Source organism: Xyrauchen texanus, chromosome 39 (assembly GCF_025860055.1).
Source record: "Xyrauchen texanus isolate HMW12.3.18 chromosome 39, RBS_HiC_50CHRs, whole genome shotgun sequence".
NCBI classification, from domain to species: Eukaryota; Metazoa; Chordata; class Actinopteri; order Cypriniformes; family Catostomidae; genus Xyrauchen; species Xyrauchen texanus.
In genome coordinates, this window is record NC_068314.1 from 27,577,143 (window position 1) to 27,604,931 (window position 27,789).

Sequence of the window (27,789 nt, forward strand, 5' to 3'; positions counted from 1 at the left end):
CAATATGACATCATTAAATCAGTGTTTGGCTGCTGTCAGCTGTGACTTTGAGGGTGTTTCCTTTTTCCTTCCAAAGAGATTGGGCAGTACTGTTTGGTCCTATGGATGAAGAGCCTAAGGGACTAGCTAAATGTAGACTAGCTAAAATAGAGTGTTTTGACTGAATTCCCTTAGGAACGAAAAATCACAGAGTTCACTTTAAAGGAATTATAAAAATTATTACAATAGAAATTATCAATACCCTTATGCTGTCTCAAACTCGTATGATTTTCTTACTTCTGCAGAACACAAAGGAAATTATTTTGATGGAAATATGATAGGGTCCAACACTTTCAAGCTCCAAAATGGACATAAAGGTAATTTCAGTCTTGACAATTCTTGGAAAGATTTAGCATGTTATTGTTGGAATGACATATAGATGGGATAGTGGTCTTGGCAGACTAGATCTGCTAACGTTGCTGCTTCTGGGCAGAGCAAGTACAGAGACTTGCTACTGCTAGAAAATAGACATACACACTATGGACATGCTTCTGCTGCTGCAAAATTAGAGAAAATGCAGATCTAGAAAAGTTGAGCTACAATGGAGGTGTGTTTCAGAGAAAAAACTCTTAGCCATTTTAATGTTGGACAAAGAGAGAGATGCAAATTGATTGGCTACCCGATTACAAGTCAAAGGACCAATCAGCCTATAGCATGCGAGTCGATTGCTTAACTTGTCATATGTAAGCGAGCCGACTGGCTTACAGATATCAAGTCAAAGAACCTATCAGCTTGCACCACATAGAGTTTCATGGCTGAACATTGGTCATTTACACAGCTCTCGTGGTTTAATCCCTGTCTTCTGAAGTGATACGATCGGTACATGCATTCTGAGCATGCATCAAGTTCGAGAAAGTGTAATCAAGGAGACTGCAGATATCAAGATTTATAGTGAAAAATGTGTTACATTTTAGTCTGTTTCTCACTCAAAATGGATCATAACACTTCAGAAGACATGGATTAAACCACTTATATCATTTGGATTACTTTATTATACTGCCTTTTTGTTCTTTTTGGAGCTTAAAAGTTATGAACCTCATGGACTCAGAAGAGATCCCAACAATGTCACAGACTCAGATTTGGTCAGCTGTACTCAGATCTCTCTCTCTCTCTCTCTCTCTCTCTCTCTCTCTCTCTCTCTCTCTCTCTCTCTCTCAAATGTGTACTCTGAAAGGGAAAGAGAGCTCCATCAGAAAGCTAAAGGATAGAACACATGGCCTATTTTTTCCATTGTTTGATATTGAATAACACAAAATGAATATCCAGAACCTGTCCCTAATGAGAAGTTAGGCTCTTAATTGTACTACATGGTGCTGGAATAACAGGTTAGACATGCGATTTTTGAGAAATGGCAACTATATTTTTTTCTGGTTTTGATCAGTCTTGAAAGTCAGTGAAAACACTTGGCTGGAGTATAAGACAAGTAGCTCTCACCACTCTGTCCATTCCAGTGTCATTGCTTATGTACCCGACTGACTCTAGCTGAACTGTAAGCAATTAGAGATCTGAGGCAATAAAAGTGTAATGAGACTTGATAAAATACAACCACTTTCATTGTTACAAACTTTCTGAAAATGTTCAGGGACCATTGAGATGCAGTTGGAGGAAAGCAGTTTCAAAGCACTAGCAGGGCTCCAGACTGTGACTAAAATGGTCACAAATGAGACCAAATTGAATGATTGCGACAGTCGGGATGTGTGCTTTCATATGCGGTTTCATCAGATATCTTGTGAGTTATTGAATACATCTTTAGAGCACCAGTGTGTCTCACGCCGCTTTTCACCCATTCTGTTGATGATTTGAGCTCTCTGGCTACACGCAACAACAAACACAGCATGAGCCATAATGTCTGAATCTTGAACAAATTACGCTTTTGAACCAGATCTTTATAATGAATCACCCGACAAGAGCTCGTTTGAGTTTAGGTTAGTGGTTTTAATTCAAGTCACTTTCTCAGCGAATCAGCCCCCAGTGAGATCACAACTGGGAGCACAGACATTTGAAAATATTAGTCTCATGTGTATTTCGGGCTTGTTTATAATTAAAGTCCCTTATTGTGTACCAAATCTTTTTTTTTCCTGGTTATTATTATTATTTGGGATTGCAGTAACAATCAACTCCGTCTGGGATTTCATTAAATTTGCACATTTGTTGTCTTTGTGTCTGGGCCATCTAGTCACAGTAAAGAAAGACTAAGTTTATATATATATATATATATATATATATATATATATATATATATATATATATATAATTGAAAAATATATATATTATGTGAGTGAGAATTTTTAAAGATTAAATCTATATCAGTTGAGTGACACATTCAAAGTCATTGTGTGAATATATAACCTAATATTTCAAAATAGCAGGATTAAAAAATAAATAAAAAATACAACCATGTCATAATTCTTCAACCCCTATTGCATGTAGCTGTTTCTTAAATATGTAAGGCTACACAAGTAATTGATATAAAACAAAACTAAGCCATCACTCTACAATGGCACTTATTTAAGATTTAAAATTTAAGTTGTGTCGTAAGCAAAAATGTATTTCTATGCAAAAAATGCAATTAAAAATAAGCTGTCACAAAAGCTAATGGGGAGATTATTTCATTACACAAGAAAGGCCATGGCTAAAAGTACATTTCCAAGACACTTCAAATTCCAATAGACAAAGTTGGCAGCACCATTCATAAATTTTTTAAATATTGTACAACAGCAACCTTCTTGGATGTGGAAGAAAGAAAAACTTCACCAAGGGAAATGTTAGCTTGACTATTCAAGAAGGAATTTTGAAAGACCTGTGTAGTCCCGGAAGAAGGCTTTATGAGTTTTAGACCCATGGGTCAGCAGTATGTCTGGAGTAAGAAAGACAATGTGATGACAAGGATGGCACCATCCCCACAGTCAACATGGGGGTGGGTCAGTCCTGTTATGGGGGTTTTGCGGCTGCAGGAAATGGCTATTATGACTATGTGACTGGCGCCATGTATTTTTTCAGGTATCAGGCCATTTTTTAATAAATGTGATGCCTTCAGTGTGTAAATTGAAGCTCAGAATCAGAATCAGAATCACTGGACTTTCCAGCATGACAATAACACCTACAATAATACATCCAAGTTTTCCAAAATATGGGTCAGGTCTTGAAATGTCCTTGAATTGCTCTTTCAGTCCATCATTAAATCCCATTAAAAATCTTTGTTGGGAAGCAGTGGCAGCACAGAAACCATAGAATGTCAATGAGCTGGAAGCTTTTGCTCATGAGAAATGAATACAAATTCTAATAGAGAGGTGTCCGAAGCCTGAGAACACTTACCTGAAACATTTATTTGATGTTATTTTTATTTATTTTTTCTCCCCACTTTGGAATGCCCATTTCCCAATGCATTCTAAGTCCTCATGTTGGCATAGTGACTCTCCTCAATCCTGGTGGTGGAGGACAAATCTCAGTTGCCTCTGTGTCTGAGATGTCAATCTGTGCATCTTATAACGTGGCTTGTTGAGCACGTTATCACGGAGACATAGCGCGTGTGGAGTCTTCACGCTATTCTCCGCGGCATCCACGCACAACTCACCACGCGCCCCAGGAGAACCACATTACAGCACGCCCTGGATATGAACTTGTGACTGCAGGGGTGGTAGTCAGTGTCAATACTCGCTGAGCTACCCAGGCCCCTACTTTATTTAATGGTATTAAGGGTAAATAAGGTTGAATATTTTTGACATGACATTTGTGGAGAGAATTCATAATTTTTTATTTTAACATTTGGGTAAACTGAACTCTTTGTTCTCAAAATCACCATTAAAAACTTTGCAACTCTGACTGTTTACTGAGGTTTTAGTTGATGTGTTTTAATTCACATCACCAGAACGTATTGCTGATCAGGGGGGTTGAATAATTTTTAATGCAGTTAGGGCTGTCAATCAATATTTTTTTTTTATCAAATTAATTACATGGTGTCCTGATTCATTAATCGCGATTAATCGCATATACAAATATTAGCTGATAAAGCCCCTCATATAACAATAATTCTATATATAATGATGAAATTATTATACATAGTTATCTTTAAATATAAAAAATTATATATATATATATATATATATATATATATATATATATATATATAAAAAATAAAAAATATTCAGATATTTAAAATGCATTACATTCTTGTGGCAGAAGAGTTCATCATTGATAAGACAATTCAAAAAGCGGCTTTAGAATACAATGTTTTGTTTACTACCATATTATTGATCATAAGCCAATCATTGGCATACAGTTCACAGCAATCCATTTCACAAGTGAATTTGTCAATCAGTTTTTCAGAGATTTATTATGAGGGCTTGTTTAAGGACCTGTCAATTTACATCTGCGTCAGACATTTATTTTTTTTAGAAACAAGCCAGGGGTATACATAGACCACAACACTACAGATATAGTTTACAATAATGTCAACACATTATATTCATTACATAGTGTAATGGTTTTCAATGCTTTGGAGTTGTTGGAGGTACAAATAGTATTTAAATATTTACACTTATGTATAAAAAAACTTAAAACATTTAAAAATAAACAGATTAATCAGAAAATATTAACTTAAGTTATCAAAACTGTGTAAACCAAATAAAACGTCTTTATAAAGCAAAGAAAAACTAGTTAAAATAGAGGTACGTACAAACTCCTCCAAATTTCTCCAAAATACTACAGCGTGGACACATTCCCAAAAAATGTGAGTGGCAGATTCATCTACAGCATTACAGAAGGAGCAAAGTGGATCTATTTCAGGGAGCATGTTTCTTAAATAATGATTGACTGGGTAAAAACGATGTAACAGTTTAAAGGACACCTCCTTAACCTTGTTGGTAATTATATATTTGTGAGGTAAAGACCGTACGACCTGCGTCAGACATGCTTGTGTCGCGTCTCGGGTGTGTTGCGTCATAAAAGTAAAATGTTTAGGTCACTGTGTCAAGTAAAATATAGTTTAATACTCAATCTTTAAACACATCTTGAGATCCCTTGGTTCCCATTTGCACTCCTTCAAGTGTTTTGAATGCAAGAACATAACGTTTATGTTATGTGTCCGCTGAAGAGTTGTTTATGTTTTGTTGACTGTAATAAACTGTGTGTTGCTCATACAGCTGAAATTTCACTTACTGGCCTCTGGAGTAAACAGGTGGTACTACAAGCTTGAATTCCTCAGGAATTTCTCAGGAAAGCATTGCGATTAAATATATATAATTTATTTATTTGTGATGTGAGATGCAGCTTTTGATACTTAAACAACTCATACACAACTATATCACAAGGTGCAAACATTCACCGATGCTCAAGAAGACAACACACTACTATATGCATATTATTCTTTATGTAAATACCTGTATGTAGATTCTGAAGAGCAGTACTAAATAAAAAATATATATTTTATCTCTTATATTTGTGTAATTTCTGAAAGGGGTGTGAAAACTTATGAGACAAAAAGGGAATGTTGCACTCAACTATACAGTATATACTGTATATTAAACACCCAATTAATAAGTTCTCAGCTGTCTTTTCTTTGGCTTTCTATCTTGTTTTTTAACAACAATCTAAATCGAGCAATTCTTTGACGTGGCAACTATAACAGCCATTTGGCTCCTAAATGTTTCAGTTTAGGATCCAATGGCTCCTTAGTCATTTTTTTTTTTTTTGTCTGGAGCCTTTCACTAGGGAGAACTGTGTAATTTCATTGAGTTATTTATGAAAGCATTGACAAATGGTGAAACGGATGGGATCAATACACATTGATTCATGTGCGAAGCTCAGAAAGGAATTCCAACGTTGTATTAGCTCCCAGAGTGAGCGCTTGTCTGTGTGCGCATGCATGTCTTTGTTTTATGTCACCACTTTCCTGAACATGAATCTAATTGATGCACACACAGCTCTGTGTTATAGTGATAACTAATGGCTTTGCCTGAGAATGTGAAGACATTTGAGAGAAGATTTTATTTCCATTCATACATGACATCTCCATCTTTGGGGTCAAGTAAATAAATCCTCTCTCTGGATTTTTAAAAAAATCCAATAATCTTTCAAGCCTTCAGACCGGTGGTCACCGAAGAGGCCAACTGGTGGCCTCTCAATTTAACTGTCACATCCATAATAAATCTATTCTGCAGAAACTAAAAACATGTTCTCCTGATGGCTAGGTGAAATTGGGGGCGAATATATGCTGGAGGCCTGTACACAGGTTTCTTGGAGCTCAATCTAGTGGCTTACATCTGCAAGCTCATCCTGAGAGATGAATGTGGTCAGAGTTCAGTTCAGAGAGAGGAGAGGACAAGCAGAGATTATGAGGGATTTGCACAGAAGGGAGTTGGTATAGTTTCTCTCCCTCCTTTGTTGATGTCCTTTGCAATTATTTGTGTGTTCACTTTTTTTGCCACATTTACTTATATAGACTGTAATCATGGGAAATTTGAAATCATGGGTTTGAAAATGATTCAAAATGATACATTATCTCATCATCTGCCAGTATCTCTGCTTTTCTCCGATGAAATAGTTTACAGTAAACAGTACTACAAATCTGAACCTTTTTACCCATAAGAAGTATAGTGATGGGATGATGATGATACAGTGCAAAAGATAATGTTTTTCATTCCAACATTGCTGTAATGTTAACTACAAAAAAATTGGAGTTGTAAATTATAAACAACAGCTATGATCAGGCCACTGATTTTTTTGAAAATGAATTCACATCCCAAGGTGGTAGTGTAGTGATGTAGCCTTTACACAATCGGAGTCTGCTAACCCCACCTTTACCACCTGAAGGGGCCCTTTGATTTCAGTGTTGCAGAAAATATGCTCAGCGAGTATTGACGCTGACTACCACCCCTGGAGTCACGAGTTCAATTCCAGGGCATGCTGAGTGACTCCAGCTAGGTCTCCTAAGCAACCAAATTGGCCCGGTTGCTAGAGAGGGTAGAGTCACATGGGGTAACCTCCTCGTGGTTGCTATAATGGGGTTCTCGCTCTCGGTGGGGCACGTGGTGAGTTGTGTGTGGATGCTGTAGAGAATTAGCGTGAAGCCTCCACACACGCTATGTCTCCATGGTAACGTGCTCAACAAGCCACATGAGATTGAGATTCATCCTCCGCCACCCAGATTGAGTCACAATGCCACCACGAGGACTTAGAGCACATTGGGAATTGGGCATTCCAAATTGGGGAAAAAAAGTTTATAACAATACACAAAAATTCCAAAATAAAAGCTTGTTTAAATGGACATGTGAAATGAGTAAAAAACAAAAAAGTATTTCTATTGTATAGTAATATTATATTTACTGTAATTATTATCACCAGTGTTTTGGATTGGGCTGTGAGAATTTTGTAAAAACAACTAAATAAAAACACTTAATTTAATAAAAAATTATGCAATATTATGTTGAAAATTTAATTAAAATTATTGTATTTTCATTTGATTAAAGTTTTAATGAAATAATTATAACAGAGACCAATATGTTAATAAAATGTAATTAAATTGTCGAATACAGAATTCAGGAGAGTAACCATCCTATAACCACAATATGCATTATAACCGATAATCAAATCATAATCAAAATGTTCTGGAAATGTCCTGGAAAATTGTGCCTTGATAATAGTTGGATCCCTGACAGTAGCAAAAAGTAAACTGTCCATTTAATTCTAAGTGTTAGAAAGAGTATGGAAAATGGTCATGAAAAACTACATTAAGACTTGAATTCTTAATATATTTGAAACTCCATTGTGTTTTTGGAACAAAAAAAACATTGACTAACTTTGTAGGCCCTCAGGGAAAGAAATAATGATTTGATCTCTTCAAGATTGTAGTTTATGTGGTTCAGAAGCATTTTGATTTAAAATGTTTTTTAATTTGATGTTCTAGTGTTTCTCACTCTGATCCAAAATTTTCTACAGGACTTTAGAGCAGCAGTGACAGCAGCAGTAGGAGAGGATGAAGAGCCTGTGATAGAAAAGGGGAAACTGAACGAGATCCTAAGTACTCTTCCTCAGGCCTACCATCTGCACACTGAACTCCTCAATGAGCTTGAGACCCACATTAAACAGTGGTGAGTACACAGGTTCATACACACGCATTCTTAACACACATATACTCATCTTTTAAAAACAAGCACGTTACACTGATATGCATTATGCTGTACTAATGCACATCAACCTTCACATAATGTACACACTTAAGCACACATATTTTATAGCATGTCATTCCATTAAAAGTCCATACCTATGTTACATTTAACATGTGCATCATTTACAAGGTGCTGATGCACGCATTCCCTATTTATACATCTCTCTATCTAAGCCAAATGCAGATATGGACACACCGATGAATCTTTGCCGACTTTACACACGTATCACCAACACTTCAACAGATGAGATCTCTTATCTCTCCCACAGCAATACATGTGATGTTACAATGGCACAATCAATTATAATGCCAACATGAATGCCCTTGGATGCCCTCTGAGAAGCCAAACACATCTCATGTCTCTCGTTCATCTCCAGGGAGGACAGCCCGACAGTAGTTGATGTCATATTAACACGGCGGGCAGAGTTTTCAGCCTTCACAACCTACATCTCAGACTATGACCGCAGCATGTCACTGCTGAAGGAGAGCTGTAGACAGAGTAAAGCTTTCGAGGATGTGGTTAAACAGTTTGAGGTGAGGTCATTTAATGAAATGTTGGATTTCTGTAGGTTTGATTGGTAATTCATCACGTATGATGTCTGGCGTAAATTCACGGTTTCCACGGTCATGGAAAAACTGGATATCAGGAATTATAAAGTAGTGTGTTCCAGGCCAACCAAAGACTTAAAATCTTAAAAGTCATAGACAATTAGCGATTATGCATTTTTTAGTGTTGCTGAGCTCTAAAATATTGCACATTGTTGGTTCTTTTTAATAAATCATCCAAACAGGTTTATGTGTTGGTCTAAACGATTCATTGGCGAAACAGTCAGTATTTGAATATTTTTAGTATTTTTTTAAATCCAATTATCTTATCTATTGTTATAACAAACAACTGGTCATGGAAAGGCCAAGTCTTTTTTTTTTTTTGTCAGAATTTTGTGAATTATTTAATCAAAATGTTCTCAGATTGTTTGTTTTTAAATTGAAAAAATCTTATGAAGATGGTGGAATGTTTATCAGATCATTTTCATTACTCTGAACAATTATGCTGGCAAATAAGGCAATAAGTACCTGCAGTGTATTTATTAAAGACACAATCAGTGCACTGTTCCAGCCATATTTACAGCAGAGGCTTTCCTGAATCATTTAATTGGAGGAAGGTTTGCAGAGTCACTGACCACACATTTCAGTGGTGATAGGGATCACCAACGACAAGAAGCCAGCTGTCCTCACTCATTAATATGCATGAGCATCTGTATTCAGAGAAGCCTCCGTGGGTGGTAGATTCAATACTGGGTCCTCAATGTAGAGAGAGAGATCAGTAAAGAGAGAAAGACTGATTTAGCTAAATGTTCTCTAAATGTGCTATTGTCATAAACTGCTCTTGTTGAAAGAATGTAGGTAGATTTCTCATACACAAACTGAACTTGGTTAAATTTCTTACCTATGAGGTAGGGAGGGCTCTTTCTATTTTAGGAGCAAAGATTGCATCTTTAATAATGTGTGGCAACCTGCAAGGTGTCTTTTTTCTCTAGAGGCTTTAAAATCAATATCAGATGCATAAAGGGATAGTTCATGTATTATGAACGTAGATGTATTAGTAAATGTTTTAATTAACATTATCTAAGATTAATAAATGCTGTGAAAGTATTGTTCATTGATAGTTCATATTCACTGATGTTGTTAACTGATGTCAGCAACTGGAACCTTATTGTAAAGTGTTAACAAAATTACATTTTGCTTAATGTTAATTTAAGCCTATATTCGGGACCATTAAGGTTTTTGGCATTGTGACATTATTTTCATAACAACTATGCACATCCCTTTTCCATTTCTTATTATCAATATTCATTACTGTAATGTGAAGAAAAAAAAAAAAAAAACATAATGTGGAAAAATATTATTTTTAATTGCGGGGGTGTGGAGGGGTGGAGCTTAATAGTCATGAATACAATGCAGCAATGCACAAACATTCGAATGGTCCTAAAAATAGGCTTATTAAATAGGGATATTATGTTTATGTTATGGTTATCTTGTTGAAATGAAAAAGAATGAGGATTTTATCACACAAGTTTCTCTTATGTGGCATTTTGTATTAGAAAAGTTATTTGGCTCTTACTGGCTCTAATAGACTATGCATTAGGAATTCTCTTCTCAGGGGCAGAGTCAGTGTAATCTTATTTTGTGTGTGTGTGTGTGTGTGTGTGCACTGGGTTGATGACAGAGATGAAGTATCTACAGTAGCTGGTCTGATCACCACTGTGGTCTGACAGAATTAAACCCTGTTCATTTAGACTGTTTACAAGGGTTTTTCACCACAAACACGCAAGTGTGTCCACACGCAAGTGTTTGTATTTTTAAGTATGGTCGTGTGGGTGCAGAATGTGTAAGGAGGAAGGAGACAAAGGAGGGGCGCTCTGACAGAGAGGAAGAGAGGAGATTGTTTTGCAAGCTTCAGCTATATATATTCAACTTTTTGTAGCATTTTTATAGTATGCCCTTTTTAGTTTTACTTTATGCCGCAACCTGGAAAAATCACCAATGAAACTGATTAATAGCAACTGTTTCTCCTAGTCAGCAATGCAATTAAATGGAGGTCTCCTGATTAACCCCACCCCCCTCACCCTAGCTATCTCACATATGTTTTCTCTAGAGTTTCAGAAGAGATCTCAACAATGCCTTATACTTTGCTCAGATTTGAAGGGGCTCAAAGTCTTCCAATATAAATGCAAGCATTTCTCATCAAATTCTCCCAAGACCAAATTATCTGAGCTATGCTATCCACGTTAATTCTATAGCTACTGTATACACTCTAACTGTATATCAACACTAATTTGTGACTTACTTGTGTCCATTTTTAATTCTCCTAAGCCATTTTTGAAAAAACATTAGAGACAAAACCGGGGAAAGGGAATTCCTCTGGGTGTGAATGTTTGTGTGCAGCATGTACGTCTGCAAATATGTTTAAGTTTGTGTATCATACACAGTATTGCTCTTAAATTGTGCAGGTGTAAAGGACAAAATAAAGATGGAACAAGACACTGAAACACACACACACACACACACACACACACAGATCCGGCATCTGAGCAATGAGGCGTAAAAAGCTAATTAGCCAAGCAGCCTTCTTAAACAACCCTCAATTAAATCAGCTGTCCACGCAGACGCTGCTTCAGCCGGACCAGTGCCTGATTTGTGTAGTCTGTCTGTTCACTGCCATGAGCTGCTGTTCCCTCTCCCCTCACACTTACTGGCGGCATCCCAACTCAACTATAGAGTGCTAAATATCTGCACTTACACACACATGCAGACAAATACACAAAGACTGGCCACTTCTTCAGCACAAACTGGATTACAATTTAGTGTTAGCATTCTGAACGAGGCTGTTCATCAATACTGCTACCTTTTACAATGGAGCCACACTGTTCTTTAACACTGGGAATCTGACAAGGGTCTTAGGGTCAGGTTGATACTCACTGTAGTGAAAGAAAGAAACAGAGAGACAGAAAGTAGATAATAGGAAACAGGTGCATTATCTCAAGAGTTTCGGAGAAGAAGATGATGAATAGAACAGAGGTGATGATGATGAGAATCAAGATGATGCGTAGTTGAAATTTCAGCTACTTCATCTAAAACCATTTTAAACAGCATTGTGATTTAAATTATGCAACGCTTCAAAGAACCAGTCACAGCACCTACAGTATATACAGTATATATATATATATATATATATATATTCACACACTCACACTTTCACTTATACAGAATATTTATATTTTAATGAAAAAGATCATGCTTGTGTTATTTGTCAACTGCAGCTGATGAAGACGGAGATGTCGAGAATTAATATAGGGAGGTTAAGTTACAGGAGGAGATATAGGGAGACACATGGAGACAGTGAGCTGGTGTGAAAGAGATAATGAAAGCCAGAGGGAGTCTTTTGGAGATATAGAGGGAATTACTAAATGGCAGGTGTGCAAGCTGGGCAATCAAGGCTTGTGGTCTTTTATCTTTAGGCCAAAACTCCCTCGGTGTGCACATGTCTGCTCGTACACATGTGTAGATCTATTTGTGTTAGCACAAGGTCATTGATGGCATCTCTCTCCCAGCTCTTCTCATTGAAGATTATATGTAGCACACTATGTACTGTACCTAGAGGTCTCTAGCAAAAGAAGGAGCCCCTTTGGCCTTACCATAAGTGCAAATGTATTTGCCCCTTATCTGCCCTCTATCTGCCCTCAGGGCTCTCATGAACAATGACATTTCAAAGTCAATTTGGACTTGATTGATTTTTCTCACCCTATGATTGACGGATTCACTTGTTCAATTTTTCTCTCAGTGAATAAGATTATTGTGGATGTAATTGGATGGAATGAAGCATTCTCAGGGTTTTTTGTATGGGGAAAAGGGAAGGTCAATAAATAATAACCTTGAAATGGGCTTTTAAAAGTGGTGCCATTGTTACCTATGGCACTGTACAGTATTGTGCTGTGTGGGTAAGGGTGAGCACAGGTGGAATGTTCATATCTTAATGGTGTGGGATTTTGTATTTTTGGGCTTGTTTGTGTGTTTGTGTGGGGGGGGGGGGGGTTACGAGGATTTTTTTTTTGTTACAATCTGGTAATAACAAGGGTGTTATGCTATAAATCTGGTTTATAGTGTCCCCATAATTCAAATCACTTAAAAAACATACTAAACAATGTTTTATTTTGAAAATGTAAAAATGCTGAAAGTTTTTGTGCAGGTTAGGGTTAGCGGTACAGTTAGTAGACACCTCATTTGTGATTCTCTATCCTGTGGGTCTTTTTGTGTCTATCCTGTTTATTTATTTAGTATGATATGTGCAGAGCTATGTTGATGTAGTACTGCTATTTGCATGTTTGTATATAAGATTGTATTACATTTAAAATATGCTTATGTATATTGTGTTTGGGAACATTTGTTGCCATTTGTAACATGCAGGCTGGTTTGTGTGTGTCAGATGCAGAATGCAGAAGGAGTACATGTTCCTTTGAAACACCAGCTGCAGCGGGTCATTGTGCGTGTCCTCCAGTACCGAATGCTGCTCACAGGTGAACACTATGTGTTTGTGTATATGAGTGCGCGATTATGGTGTCCATGACACTATATTGGTCTGAGTGTGTGTAAGAGATAGGTTGTTCTCATTTGAACATTGAGGGTGTGCGTATGAGATGTGTCCCAAACAAAACATAAGGCACCCTATAAATTAGATGCACTGAGAATTTGGCAGGTGTCTGTTGTTCTGTAATATGGCATCTTATTTTCCTTTTCCCTTTCATCTCATTCTTTCCAGATTACTTAAACAACCTCTCCCCTGATTCAAAAGAGTATGAAGACACAAAAGGTACTGTTGTTTTCCTACCCAGCTTTCATTAACAGTCTCTCATTCTCACATACACAATGATGTACATTTAGCATTTTTCAACTGTGTAAACACTAATTATGTTTGTGATTGTTACTTTTTATTAACAGCTGCGCTGGCAATCGTGTCAGAGGTTGCAGACCAGGTTAATGACAATCTAAAATACGGGGTTAGTTCTATGTGTGAGAGAGTGTGTTTAATTGTTAATGCATGATGAAACAGCAGCGAGGAGAAATCATGTCAACAAAGTGTCCCAGGTGTCCAGAAACAAAGACACCAGTGTGAAAAAGCCAGTCTGAATCAGAGAAACACAGAGGCATCCCCAAACACACACACACACATAGTCGCAGACAGAAACAGAATCCTTACAGCTGTTCACTACAAAACAGCTCTTCCCTTCCCGCTTCCATTTTTGAGTTCTCAAAAGCAGTTTGTGTGTGTATGTTGCTCTGAGAGAACAAACATACATCTGGGTTATAGTCCATTTATGTTGTTTCTATATTTCTTTCATATTATTTTATATATAGTATATGTATATTTACAAATGTCTTATTAGGAGGCATCAGCCGCTTGTTCTTCCCCTGCCTCTGTTTCTTGGATGTTAGAAAAGTTAATATGACAAAGTGTTGACTGATATTCAATATCACACCAAAATCTGATATTTATTGACAGAGAGAGATCTAGTAAGAAATAAAATGGATCTAACAAACACAAAGAAAGGTATTCTCATTTTCAATTTTCTCATTTTCTTATTTCTTTCTCTGTCTGTCCCCTGCATTCGCAGGAGAACTTGCTTCGTTTGGTCCACATCGACTACAGCGTGAAAGGCAAAAGAGACCTTCTTCAACCAGGAAGGGTAAACTCAGCTCAATACTCTGGGGCTCTGTTCCAAATCGTAGTGAGCTGCATTGCTGCCTACTGCCTGCATCCTTTGTGAAATCGGTCATTAGTGATGGAATTGGAATGCTGTACATAAGAAGCAACTCGCAAATAGAAATACAAGTGAAGCACATAGGAAACCTGACTAACTATTGATTTCAGTAGTTTGTCATTATCATGTTGTTAATCTAACAACACAATACTCCTACAAGCTCCTATATCTCACTCACATATTGCCTAAAAATCTCCATGCCAATTCAATTTATCAATTCTTTTCTGTATTAAATGAATTATCAATACTCTATTTTTAAACTCAATATTTCTCATGCTTGATTCAACATCTTGTATATATTTTATTCACTAAACTTGTCACAATCCATAATGGGATTATATTCTCTGCAAAGTATGCATATGATGATGCCTAAGAAACCTTTAAAATACAGAACACTTTTTTGCATCTGTCTACGTTGGTTTGTAATTGTCCCGCTGTTTTTTTCTCGTACAGGAGCGCAAATTTTAATGCTGTGTCAAGTTTAAAGAACTTCAACTTTGAACCTAGATGCACTTCGTCTTTAACACGTCTTAACCTTTCTTAATGTAAGAACATTCTCGGTCCTTAGAATTTTGGAACAGAGCCTTACGCTCCATTCATAGTTAGGTATGTTTACAGTTTACTGCGGGGGTTCTGCCTGTACAACCTAAAAGATCAGTAACTGTTAGAGACATCAAAGGGTCAAATGACAAAACACCCAAACCTGTTGTTCACCTGGCCACTGGTATATCTGTGTTTTTCAGGTTTTCGTCAAGGAGGGCACTCTGATGAAGGTCTCTCGTAAAAGTCGGCAGCCCAGACACCTCTTTCTGGTATCTTGTCATGTTTCTCTACTTTATTTAAATCCTCTGAATCTGGTAGCTTCATGGCTTTTTGAAGCTCACCTCTTACTCTTGCTCACTGCATCCTCTCTACATAAATGAACTGTAGGCCTATATGAGAGTTAAAATAGTATTGACTTCTAACTACAAAAGCTCAATTTCATGCCTTGTTGCATTCTGATAAGAATTCAATGCAAGTACGTGTTGCATTCTGATCGAGGGGTTAGTGTCTTCTTTTACAGACCGTTTTCTCATTCAGGCAATGTACTGTCATAGTAGAGCATGTTTGAAAATAATCTTTCTGGGCAAGCTAGTTCAAATGATCTAAATTATCATTGTTTCTCACTACAACAGTACCTTGTTTTTAACACATCCAGTTTAATGACACAATTGTTTGAAGGTAACGCTATCGCCCACTTGAGTATACCGGCACAATACCGCAAGAACTCATGTTAAAAAAAATTTATGGAACCGCATGCTAGCAATGCACTGGCCAAGCTGCATTTGCGTTCTTACATAGGGTATGTTTCTGGCCTTATTTAGTTAGTTATTACTTTTAAAACAGCCAGTCTTAAGTTCCTAGGGAGTTAGCAAGCTGGTATATATGTGGATTAATTGTATGTTTGAATTGCTCCAGACACTGGAGGCTACATTAGCTGTAGGACAAGGCCAGCCCCACCCCTCTCTCAGCCGCTCTTGTTTTCGAGGGTCCTACTTCCCCTCAGGATGTCTGCTGTAGGTCATTGGATGCCAGCTTCCTGTGCAGGGACTGTACTGACAGCACACTGAAGACTAAGCCCATAGAACAACAGATCAACAGCACTGAGGCACTACAGCAGAAAAACAACACTAAAACATTTGCCTGTACAGATGATTCAGTTGCCATGTCATCACTGCAGTACATCTTCAATGCTGGGTTATTTTTAATTTGGGTAGATTTCCAGATACATTAATGATGTCATCTAAGTTGCGCTGCTAAGGAGATTTTAGTTTTATTGTAGTTTTATTTGTAGTTATTAATGATGGTCTGGTGGTCTCTGTTAAGATTTAGCATCAAAGAATTGTTGCATTTTGAAAAGATGATGTGTATTCAAATGCAGATCTTAGAGTATCCAGAGGGGACACTGTCTTAAAATCCATTAAGTTTCATTTGTGGATCAATGTTTTCCTTATATTCTTTAAGATAAATTAAAATAAAAACAAATAAGGCAGTTGACAGATAATAAGAATATAAAGCTATAAAATGAACATGGATAGTAATGTTGATCACATTTGGTCTTTTGTGAAATGTTGGAGTATTGAAATTGTTTCGGTATGATTTAATATGAAATTAACTTTTGATTGAAGACATTGGTATCTTTGGAAATCTGAGCACAGTTTATGACATTGCTGAAACTCTAAAGGACAAAATAATCTAAGCAGCAGACCAAAGTTTCCATTTGCCCTCCATTGAATCCCATTGCTGTCTGAACAGGAGATTTTCTTTCCTACGGGTATGGAAAGATATTGTTCTCTCAAGCAAATACGTCCCTCTCTCTCTGCCTGTTTTATCTCATATCACACACATACATAAAGAAAGGTTTTCTTAAACCGCATGACACTCAGTCATCAGGTCTTTCTTCCATCTCTCCCCCTGTCGTTTTCTCTGTCACTTGCTCTAGTCCTCCCTGAATCAATCAAGCTCTGATTGATGCTTATTTATAAGAGTTTTTGACTGATGTGATAGAGTCCAGCACAGACTGGGTGCTAATGTGATGATGTCAGAGGGTCTCCTGGTAACGATGACTCTCAGAGATCTGGACATAATTTATCGAGTAATAAGTGACTCGGCTCAAAACATATCTCCAACCAACAATCACTCACACACTGATGCCCAAGGGCATTTTCCTCTGTCAAAACCACCCACCAATGCATATACTGATCTTCAACTGGCCTACAAAAATCACAATATAATTGAGGGATTGCTTCTGGCTCAGAAATACATCGCAATCACTAAGACATGAATGCCACAGTCATGGAGACCTATCAGGTCATTTGTAAAAATTAATTTCCAGGGCTAAACAATTATGTTAATTAGTAAAATCTTCAAAGTCATGGAAATTTCTAAAGTGAATATGCATTACATTCTTCTGTTCAGCATGGGGCTAAGAAAGCCAAAATCCTCCATTGAGCTGCATTGAAATGTTCTCTATACAGTTTCTGTCTAACTGGAGTCATTTTTACAAAAAGTATATTTGTTTAAACCTAGTAATTCCAAAGATTGGTACCTTACATACGAAGGCAAATCTGCCCTTGGAAAGGAAAAATCATGGAAATTCATTGGTCAAAATGTTTAGGAACCTGCTGTGAGAGACACATCTGGACAGAGCTCAGTTGGATCAGAAATGAAAAGGATAGTTCTCCCAAGTGATAATTAAAGAAATATGTTGTCATTTGCTCACTTTCATGTCACTTCAAACCCGTTTTTCTTTCTTTAGAGTAACCCAAAATGAGATAGGCTGAATGTTAGAGATTAGATATTCAGTCCTCATCAAGTTTCATTGTATCAAAAAATGAGCAGCGTTGAGATTCTTCAAAATTTCTATTCTCAAGTTCCACAGAAGAAAGTTATACCAACATAACAACACGACAACTCTAACGTTTTCCTATAAAAAGGCATGACTTTAATTCCCATAGACACTAACCAATCAACAAATACAATTTGAAATCGATACAATACAGGCATAACATTTTAGATATCCAACATTTTGTTTTAAGGAAACATTTGGTAACTCATTCAAAATGTATTTAATGCAAATGACTGATGTATGTCAATAACCTGTAATATTCTTCCCTCCTCTCATTCCAAACACTCAAAAATCGTAAAAACCATAATAACATTGCTTATTTTTCTCTAAAATGTGTAAGTTTTTGTATGAGCCAACTCATTTTTGGAGATTTTGCTATCTTGTACTATTATTATGACTTGTCATGAGACAGGGTTAGTTATACGGTTTTGAAACCTGACAGAAAGCTTTTTTTATTTCGAATGAACTAATCCTTTAATAATAACATACACAATTGTATCTCTACAGTAGTACTTTTACTAATTGTGCAGACTTATCAGCTGCTTGTTTTTTGTGGTTATCGTAAATTATGGAACTCATTGGTGGGACCCTTAAGATGTTGTTTTCTCTCCCTTGTTCCATCACAGATGTCCTCTCTCAAGGGACACACACACTAGTTACAGGATAATTGCAATCATTTTAGTTAACGTCAGTATTTTTTGTTTCCATTGCATTCTCAGCTGTTTCACGGTTGTTGTGGCTGTTAGTGTTGATGTTTTTTGTTCTCTGTACCGCTGCCTCCACCCAAAAGCCTTTCTCAGAAGCGCTCAGAATGAAACCCTGGACCCTGCCTGTGAACTGCGGATGTTTGGGGCACACATTGCATGTCTGATGATGTCACTACTTTTGTTTGGATATAGGCTATGTCGAGCAAACGCAATGGTTTAAAGTGTGTTGCTAGCCTGTTTGCGGGCGTGAGTTTGTGTCCTTAGCACAACTACGTCACTGTCAGGACTGGAGCACAGAATATATACTGTACTTTTATCTAGTAGGCTACATACAAACCATTGTAAATAATGTGTGAATTCTTTGTTAAGCGCTGAATGTAACGTGTTAAGATAGGGAAAGGATGTCTATTGAGAAGGACAGGGATTAAAGAGTTGTTCGTCAAATATTTTTAAAGCCTTTACCTCCCCCTTGTGGTGGACATAAACATTACAGAAAAGGACAATACATTCCGCTAAATGCATTTAAAAGTTGTTTCACTGCACTGGTAAATTTAAGCAAAAAGTTCATTTAAGCAGTAAGCCACGAGAGGTTGCGTTTATAGTTATTTTACCATGGGTAAGTGTCTTCTAGATAGGACACGATGCAGAGTATTAACTTGGTGCATTACTATATAATTCAGCTGATGAGCAGTAGCAGGTGTGTGTATGTGGCTATTTTACCTTCATCTTCGAGCAAGTCTCATTCAAACAGAATTCAGCATGAACTACCATTGTGACTCATTTTAATACACATACATATAGAACACAGAGTAAACATAAATTTTTTGGTTTCAATACAAGTTAAACTCAATCGAAAGCATGTGTGGCATAATATTGATTACCACCAAAAGAAAAAGAAAATCACTCCCTTTTCTGGGGAAAAAATAAATAATTAAAAAATCTGTAAACGTTAAAATACTCACTGTTTCATAAGTAATAGACTTAATCGTGTTAACATGATTTAATTGTAAATTATCTGCATTTATAATAACGCTTATTTCAGCAACTTTACATCTCAAATAATACAAATAATAGTTTTGACAAAAAAAAATTCATTTTAAGTGCTTTTAAAAAATTTTTAGCTTCACATTTCTCCATTTAGACCCTCCAAAAATTGGCCTCCTTCACTTCCGTTGTAAGTGCCTCAACATAACCCAATTGTTGTTTTTGTTTTTTTGCTTTTGTTTTTTAAGAAAAGGAAGAACAAGTTGAAATGAATTTGTGTGGTAATCAATATTATGCCACAAATACTGTCGGTTGACCTTAACTTGTTTTGAACCCGGAATATTCCTTAAAATAGTGAAACACTACATATTGCACTTGTGTTATTTAGAATTGTGCATAGTTAGTTACTGTACATAGATCTCATTTGTACATCTGTACATAAAGTGTGTGTGTGTTTGTGTTTCAGATGAATGATGTAATGCTGTACACCTACCCACAGCAAGATGGCAAATACCGATTGAAGAACACACTCACTCTAAGTGGGATGAAGGTAAGCGCAGTTAGCACAGTTGGTGGACTTCATTAGATTTGGTGTAATTGAAATTGTACTATGATGAACGTTCGGGCTTAGCTGTATTTTAAGTTGAATGTGTGTTTCCATGTTTCTACAGGTCAGTAAACCCATCTTAGACCATGTGCTCAACACACTCAGGATAGAAGTCAGTGATGTGACCATAACCCTCTCTGCGAGGTAAAGGGAATTTCCATAACAGTTTGCATGTGTCTGTACTTTGTGTACTATTGTAATACGGTCACTTCAAGCACTCTATTGCTCTCTCATGCTCTTTTTGTCCTGTCTGATAGTTCTTTAGGAGAGAGAGAGGACTGGTTCCACACGCTGAGCCGGGCTATAGCGGATCACGCCGCAGGCCTCAACACCTTCAGTTGTTCTAGTGAGGTGTGTGACAGTTCTCAATCGAAATTGTTTGTTATTCTTATCTGATGTACTTAGCCAGTGCCTTTGTTTTATTCAGCTATTTTGCTATTGTAGCCTGAACAGCTCTTTGAAATAACTGAATTAAATTGCCGAAGTCATATGGAGCCATTATACGGTCAAGACCTGGAACTACTTTATAGCTGTGCATTTACCAAAAAATATTTGCACGCTTAGAACGTCTGTCAACCAATTAGAATCAAGCATTCAATAGCCCTGTGATATAAAAAGGTTTAATACATATAAAGGTCAAGTGTGTAATTTCTGCACTTCTAACATCACCAAATGCAATTGCCAGAAAAATCACTGTTTTTAAACAGATTCCAAAAATTCCACATCTTCCACTGGTATTACAAACAGATAATCCCGTCCAAACTCATGCCATTGGTTCAGCCAATACTGCTGTGTTGGGCTGGACAGGCCACTCATACAAACAAAGCAATGTTTTGAAAGCACAACAGAGTCGCTGTGCTACACTTTTAGGTGAAATCACCCAGCAAATGGCTTACTTACAGTTGACTCTGCATATTAAGTGGGGATACGAGAAAGAATATTAATAATTAAGGCAGTTAAACAATTTAATGTGGCAAGATATGAAACTTCATGTCATATTGCATTATTGTTCATTTGCCCGTTCACAGGCGAGAGAAAAATTGTGGATGTCTCTGGGAGAGGCTGCACCTGTGCTGGTTCCTATATCCCATGTTATGATGTGCATGAATTGCACTTCTGACTTCAGCCTAACACTGCGACGGCATTACTGCAATGCATGTGGAAAGGTACAACATTGCCGCCAGCAACATAATATTTGATATTCTATTCTTTTCAATAAACTATAACATCTACACTAAATTACTTAGTAGTTTTACAGTGACCCCAAAAGTTACATAGACATTTGAACAACACTTAAAGGTTTTTAGTTGTACATTGATATATTAAGACCTTTTTTGTCATTTAAAATGTTTATTTATTAATATTTATTTTCTTAGCTGAATTTTGAGTTAATGTTTAATGCAATTTTAGCAATCTTGTATACATCTCATTTGTTATCATTATCGGCATTATGGTATTTATATAATATATTATAGTATTTACAGGCCCTATTTGCATACTGGATTTAGCTTTTGAAAAACCTATATTATTTAATCTATATAAATCCATTCTCAAATTAGAATGCTCAAATTATATTTGTCTCTACTCATTTACCACCATTCATCTGCATTAGTCATCTGAGCTGTGTTCCTCTCATTCTTAGGTGGTGTGTCGTTCCTGCTCACGAAACAGGTATCCACTGAAGTATCTGAAGGACAGGATGGCTAAAGTATGCGACCACTGCTATGCCGAGCTCAGAAAGAGAGGCAAGTCTGAGTGACGACAATTTTAAGAATTTTATAGACTTTAGGAACACTTTCCTGGAAACACACTTACCAGAAATACTTAAGGAAGACTTTTTTTAAGAAGAATTTAGGGTTGGAGATAATAAACAAATTACTAATTTAGACCAGCTGCACCCAATTAGCAGTCTGAGTCGAGACCCCGGCTTGGTTACCCCTGAACCTCCAGCCTCCCGAGACGGATAAGGGTTGACTGCAGAGGATCCTTATCCCTCTTGGAAGGCTGGATTAGCCTAATACAGGACCGGGTGTGTAGGATCACGACCCGGCCCCGCCCTCCACCCTGCCACACCTATATTTTCTCAGTCAGAAGTACTCCTATGTCCCATACTGTCACTCAGCTATTGATCTTATCTTATAAAATTAATATCCAAGTGCCCTCGACTAATGAACTAATATATTAGCCTAAATGTTTGGTAGAAAAGATCCCTCATGCCCCACTGCTTAGGATTTGTCTCTGGGCCAGTGTCCTCATCTCTGATTTGAAGAGCCTATTTTGACTGTTTAATTTTTATCCTTTTACAAAGTACTATTGCTGCCAACATGGAAAGTTATAATAAGATTTTTTTTTAAAGCCATATTGACTACTGACACCATGCAAGTTATTATTTTCTGGACCTTTGCTGGGAAGGAAATGTAGAGACTGGACCTCTTGACATTTAAATTGAATACCCCTGATTTAGACTGTTTACTTATTTTGGATGCTGATTGGTCTGAACCAATTTTATCCACTTAAATTTTTTTAAGCTTTTATATTAGACTTGTTTTCAGTACTGCTTATTGTCTCAGTTTTGATGTCTCTGTGTGCTTGTAGGTGGTAATATTCCTGGAACATGTGGGAGCACTAGTCCCCTCACACACAGGGCCAGCAGGCCTCTCTCCGCAGTGTTCCAAAGTCTACAGCCCCCTAGCCTATGGAGGAACAGAAAGTGCACCTCACCTCTCACACAGGTACGCACACACACAGTCTTCTGTATTACCTTGCTAACTGTAGTCTGGCTTTTTTATTTTGAAGCAGTGGCTTCTTCCCTGCTGAGCAGCCTTTCAGGTTATGTCGATAAAGGACTCGTTTTACTGTGGATATAGATACTTGTCTACTTGCTTCCTCCAGCATCTTCACAAGTTCCTTTGCTGTTGTTCTGGGATTGATTTGTACTTTTCGCACCAAACTACGTTCAACTCTAGGAGACAGAATGCATCTCCTTCCTGAGCAGTATGATGGCTGCGTAGTCTCATGGTGTTTATACTCGCGTACTATTGTTTGTACAGATGCACGTGGTACATTCAGGCATTTGTAAATTATTCCTAAGGATGAACCAGACTTGTGGTGGTCCACAATTTGTTTTCTGAGGTCTTGGCTAATTTCTTTTGATTTTACCCTGTTGTCAAGCAAAGAGGCACTGAGTTTGAAGGTAGGCCTTAGAGTACATCCACAGGAACACCTCCAATTCAGTACACCTTTTATCAGATGCTAATTGTCTAAACTAAAGGCTTGACATAATTTTCTGGAATTTTCCAAGCTGCTTAAAGGCACAGTTAACGTAGTGTATGTAAACTTCTGACCCACTGGAATTGTGAGTCAATTAAAAGTGAAACAATTTGTCTGTAAATAATTGTTGGAAATATTACATGTGTAATGCACAAAGTAGATGTCCTAAACGACTTGCCAAAACTATAGTTTGCTAATATTAAATCTGTGTAGTGGTTAAAAAATTTGTTTTAATGACTTCAACCTAAGTGTATATAAACTTCGGACTTCAACTGTAATCTTTAATATTACCAGTGTAATAAATTAATTTTTTGAATAAATAATAATGATTTATTCTTCCATCAAAATAATCTTTCTTTATTGGAGACAGTGTAAAGTTAAAACTCATCCACCTTGAATCTCATCAGGAGCTATATAGTAGCGCCATGGCGCATCTCGTCCGGTGTGCCACCCTGTTTACTCTCTGCCCTTTCTCGTATTTTTCTGTCTAAACCAAGAACATAAATCCACCTTTTGTCTCTTTAAAAACATATGTTTGTGTGTAGGTGTCTGATGGTGTAGAGGGGTCCACTATGAGCGGCAGTCTGCAGAGGTGCAAAAAGAGCAAAAGGAAGTGGAAGAGGCTGTGGTTCCTACTCAAAGACAAGGTGCTCTACACCTTTAAAGCACGAGAGGTGAGGGGGCCCAGTCTCCCACACCAGCACAAAGACTAGACTCACACTCGCTTACACACACCACAGTGTAGTTTCTATTGCATTACTCCTGTAGGTACCATATACTGTAATGTTCCCATGGTCTTGAGAAACCAGGAACTATCAAGGAATTTTAAAACTGTGATTTCCAGGCCCAGAAAATTTAAAATTAAATTTTTAAAATTAAATTTAAAATTAAATTTTCTAGAAATTTCTCTTTGATAATGCTATCTCTACAAAATTAGTTCTTAAACTAATGCTTGGGAGGAGCTTGCTCATCTAATCTGCCAATTCACCTGCAGGCTGCAGAGTATATAAGCCGCCATTTACCTCACTCAAGCTACAGTCTTTACGGCATCCCTACACCTCCCCATCTCCATCCTCAATCTTCGATGAGTTCTTGCCCTATAGATTCCCACACACATATTATGTAGTCTCTTGGGGGGGTACATTTAGAGCTTGAGTCTTTTTCGAGCACCTCCTTTTCGGACAGCAACCCACATAAGTTTACCCTTTATCACTCAATGATTATATGGGCAGAAAAATTTGTGAAATATATTTTTTAAATCATTGTCAAGTATCAAATACGCTGATCACCAATCATTGGTGAAAAGGTGTGGGTACCCTGACATAAACCCAATGTTGTACTTTTGTGTTTTCAAAATTTGTTTTTGCATTGGCATTGCCTTGTATATTGCACATTTGATATCGCTCTTTCTTTTTTATTTGTTGGCAGGATAAGGTGGCATCTGAGAGTCTTACTCTGCAGGGTTTTACTGTGAAGCTGCCTGATCGGTCAGAGGGCGAAGACACAGACAGTGTTTTCCAGCTTTATCATAAAAAGACTCTCTATTACACCTTCAGAGCAGACGACCAGCATACTGCTCGCAGGTATGACAAACAAGCAGATACACATGAGCCATGAGTCATGCAAACACAACCCAGAACCAAAAACCAAGGGCCCATTTATAGCAGCAAAGGATCACATACTCACTTGTATATCAACCACTGTGCTAAAACAAGGATTTTAAACTTTGCTGGATACGTGAGCTTTTAAATGGAAATAACTGTCAAACATCAAACTGATCAATTGCACACTCAGTTTTCTGTAGGTAGCTTTTGGTGTTCTAAAGCATATTTAATTTTCTTTTGTTCCATCATGATTCTACATTTTTATTCTAAATTACATCTCCAGGAAATGACAAAGAAATTCATGCCTTTTTTACAGGTGGGTAAATGCAATGGAAGAGGCCACAGTGTTATAGCATCCACCTATTTGCCCCGATGACGTGACCCCAGGCTAGGTTCTCATCTCTCCTGCAAAATTCCAGACAGCTAAAGCCATTAGGGGCTTAAAGCTATGACATCACAGTTGCCTGTGCCTGAGAAACCAGCTGAACCATACCACGGATACCTTTGTTTTTATCTATTCTTTTGGCTGCTGAATGGAAGTCCTTAAAACGTACATAGAGTAACACCAGGCATGTCAGGCTTGGTGTTTTTCCTCTTGTGAGCTGTCCCAAGAGAAGTCCATGTATGCCTCATTTGACTTTACAGACTAATTTAAAAAGTGCCAAATGTAAACAGTGCAGTTCAGTGAAGTCGCAATCTGCTCGGGGCTTGTGAATGGCTGTTCTAGGATTACTCATCTGTGTGGACAAATAAAAGAGACAAATAAATTCTTTTTTTACTGTAACTAACCACATTTCAATATGCAGATAAGTGCAGTCATTTTATACACTACATTGAATTAATGTAAAATTAAAATGAACTTAAGTGCAAGGCATTTGTTATAGTTTCAGTGAATATGATAAGCAAACACAGGTTTGTTATAGTCAGTGTATTGTTGATTTAATTTAACAGTAAATATTAAGCATGGCATATCCTACCACCTCAGATATCAAGAATCCATGTTTTATATGCAATGACACAGTGTGATATATATTTACATGTTCAATATGGATTTGATACTCAGGCAAGCTGTACATTTTACTCAAAATAGTCAAACAATTCTCATTGTACTATATTTAATTTGCGGCTATTTTAAGACATTCCTTTTTATCTGTTATGATTTCGCACACCGAGTTATTTTCCAGCTGACATTGTACCACTGCACCCTTTCAAAAATACCATGGCAACAAACTGTGGCAACTTAGTAGCTATTAGCCACCACTGTCAAAAAAAAACAATGATTTGAAAAGCTACATTCACTTTTTGAAGGCTATCCAATGCATTTAATGCGATTTTACAATAACTATATTATTGCAGTATTCAGGCTATGGTTACCATGGTAATATTTGTGAGAGTAGTTGGATGTACCAGCATCACTTCGTCATATCGGAGCATGCATTTGAAGCCCATGTTTGGTAAAACCTTGATGCAAATCAATATGCAAATGTTTTGAACATCTGCGTTGGTTCAAAGTTTCATTAAAAATAAGAAAGTGCCATAAGATTTATCTACAGAGCAGTTTTATCACAATCTTAACTTGGAGGCTGTTGTCAAAGCCTCGTCATACCCAACATTTCAAACCTCACTATGTTCAACATTTTATGCATCAATAAAACATTATTCTCTAACTGGATATGTGAAGAAAATAAACAATGTATTTTGAACCTCACCCAGTCATGCAAAACATCATGCTACTTTTCGATCTAACTGATAGACTTCCAGTTATTTAAATTATGAAAACATGCTCAGATAGAAGGGATCTTAACCCATCAGAGTCTACAAAAATGCCTGTAAAACAAAACTGAGGATCGGTCATGCTGTTGTGTTCTGTACTGCATGTGATTAGCTTGAGAGATTATAACTGCATTGTGGAATGTATTGTGATATATATATATTAATCACAATAGAAAGAATGATTAGATGCAGTATGTACAGTATGACAAGCGATAATGTTTGTGAATGTTTGTAGGGTCTGTGTTCAACTGAGCCTTATTGTGTTAATTTTCCTTAGATTGTCTTTAAACTGCTATTACCAGATATTCTTCTTTATATCGTGTTTCTTTAATTTGTCTTTGAATATTACATAATTTTCTGTAAATCTCATGTTTCATATCAAGTGCCAGTATTCGTATTCACTCATTTGTATCTGATATTCAAAAGCACAGCCCCTTGGCTTAGAGAGGATATGTTTTATCTGTGGGATTTCATCCCTTTTACTTGCATTATGAAAATTAAATAAAAGCCCTGCCTACAGAAGAAGAAAAATGTAATGAAAATGTACATAATTAAAGGGAGGAAAATGCATCTTATCTTTTTCCATTTTTGTAAACTGAAGCAGTCAGTGACACACACACACACACACACACACACACACACACACACACACACACACACACACACACACACCAAAGTGGCATACAACTGATCACAAAGTATGGTCATGACATTACTTATGTAAAAAATCAGCACCATACAATTTTAAAAAAGTAATTTTTTATCAAATCTAGACAGGCCACATTTCCGGCAGCCATCACTGCAACATCTTTGAGTAATCAATTGCTAATTTGGTAATAGAAGATCATCAGTCAATCATTGTTTTGTGGAATGAAGGCTATCCAATGCTTGAAATTGCTTGAAGATTTCATACAAAGGTGTATACTACAGTTTTCA

General features: G+C 37.0%; 1 protein-coding gene across 2 annotated transcripts in view; it reads left to right on the forward strand.

The window, feature by feature from the left end:
- LOC127632925 (FYVE, RhoGEF and PH domain-containing protein 5-like) overlaps window positions 1-27,431 on the forward strand; it is a 53,382-nt gene extending 25,951 nt beyond the window's left edge. The window contains exons 6-21 of one of the 2 annotated variants that reach the window (XM_052111768.1): window positions 7,975-8,126; window positions 8,581-8,737; window positions 13,188-13,278; window positions 13,521-13,571; window positions 13,700-13,758; window positions 14,374-14,445; window positions 15,264-15,332; window positions 20,066-20,149; window positions 20,271-20,350; window positions 20,464-20,557; window positions 21,235-21,372; window positions 21,849-21,951; window positions 22,802-22,938; window positions 24,022-24,150; window positions 24,905-25,059; window positions 25,397-27,431. In XM_052111768.1, coding sequence (XP_051967728.1) covers window positions 7,975-8,126; window positions 8,581-8,737; window positions 13,188-13,278; window positions 13,521-13,571; window positions 13,700-13,758; window positions 14,374-14,445; window positions 15,264-15,332; window positions 20,066-20,149; window positions 20,271-20,350; window positions 20,464-20,557; window positions 21,235-21,372; window positions 21,849-21,951; window positions 22,802-22,938; window positions 24,022-24,150; window positions 24,905-25,059; window positions 25,397-25,433 — 1,608 coding nt within the window. In that variant the 3' untranslated portion in view covers window positions 25,434-27,431. The remainder of the gene's footprint in view (window positions 1-7,974; window positions 8,127-8,580; window positions 8,738-13,187; window positions 13,279-13,520; window positions 13,572-13,699; window positions 13,759-14,373; window positions 14,446-15,263; window positions 15,333-20,065; window positions 20,150-20,270; window positions 20,351-20,463; window positions 20,558-21,234; window positions 21,373-21,848; window positions 21,952-22,801; window positions 22,939-24,021; window positions 24,151-24,904; window positions 25,060-25,396) is intronic. The other variant, XM_052111769.1, reaches the window with a different exon arrangement.
- The last annotated feature ends 358 nt before the right edge of the window (window positions 27,432-27,789 follow it).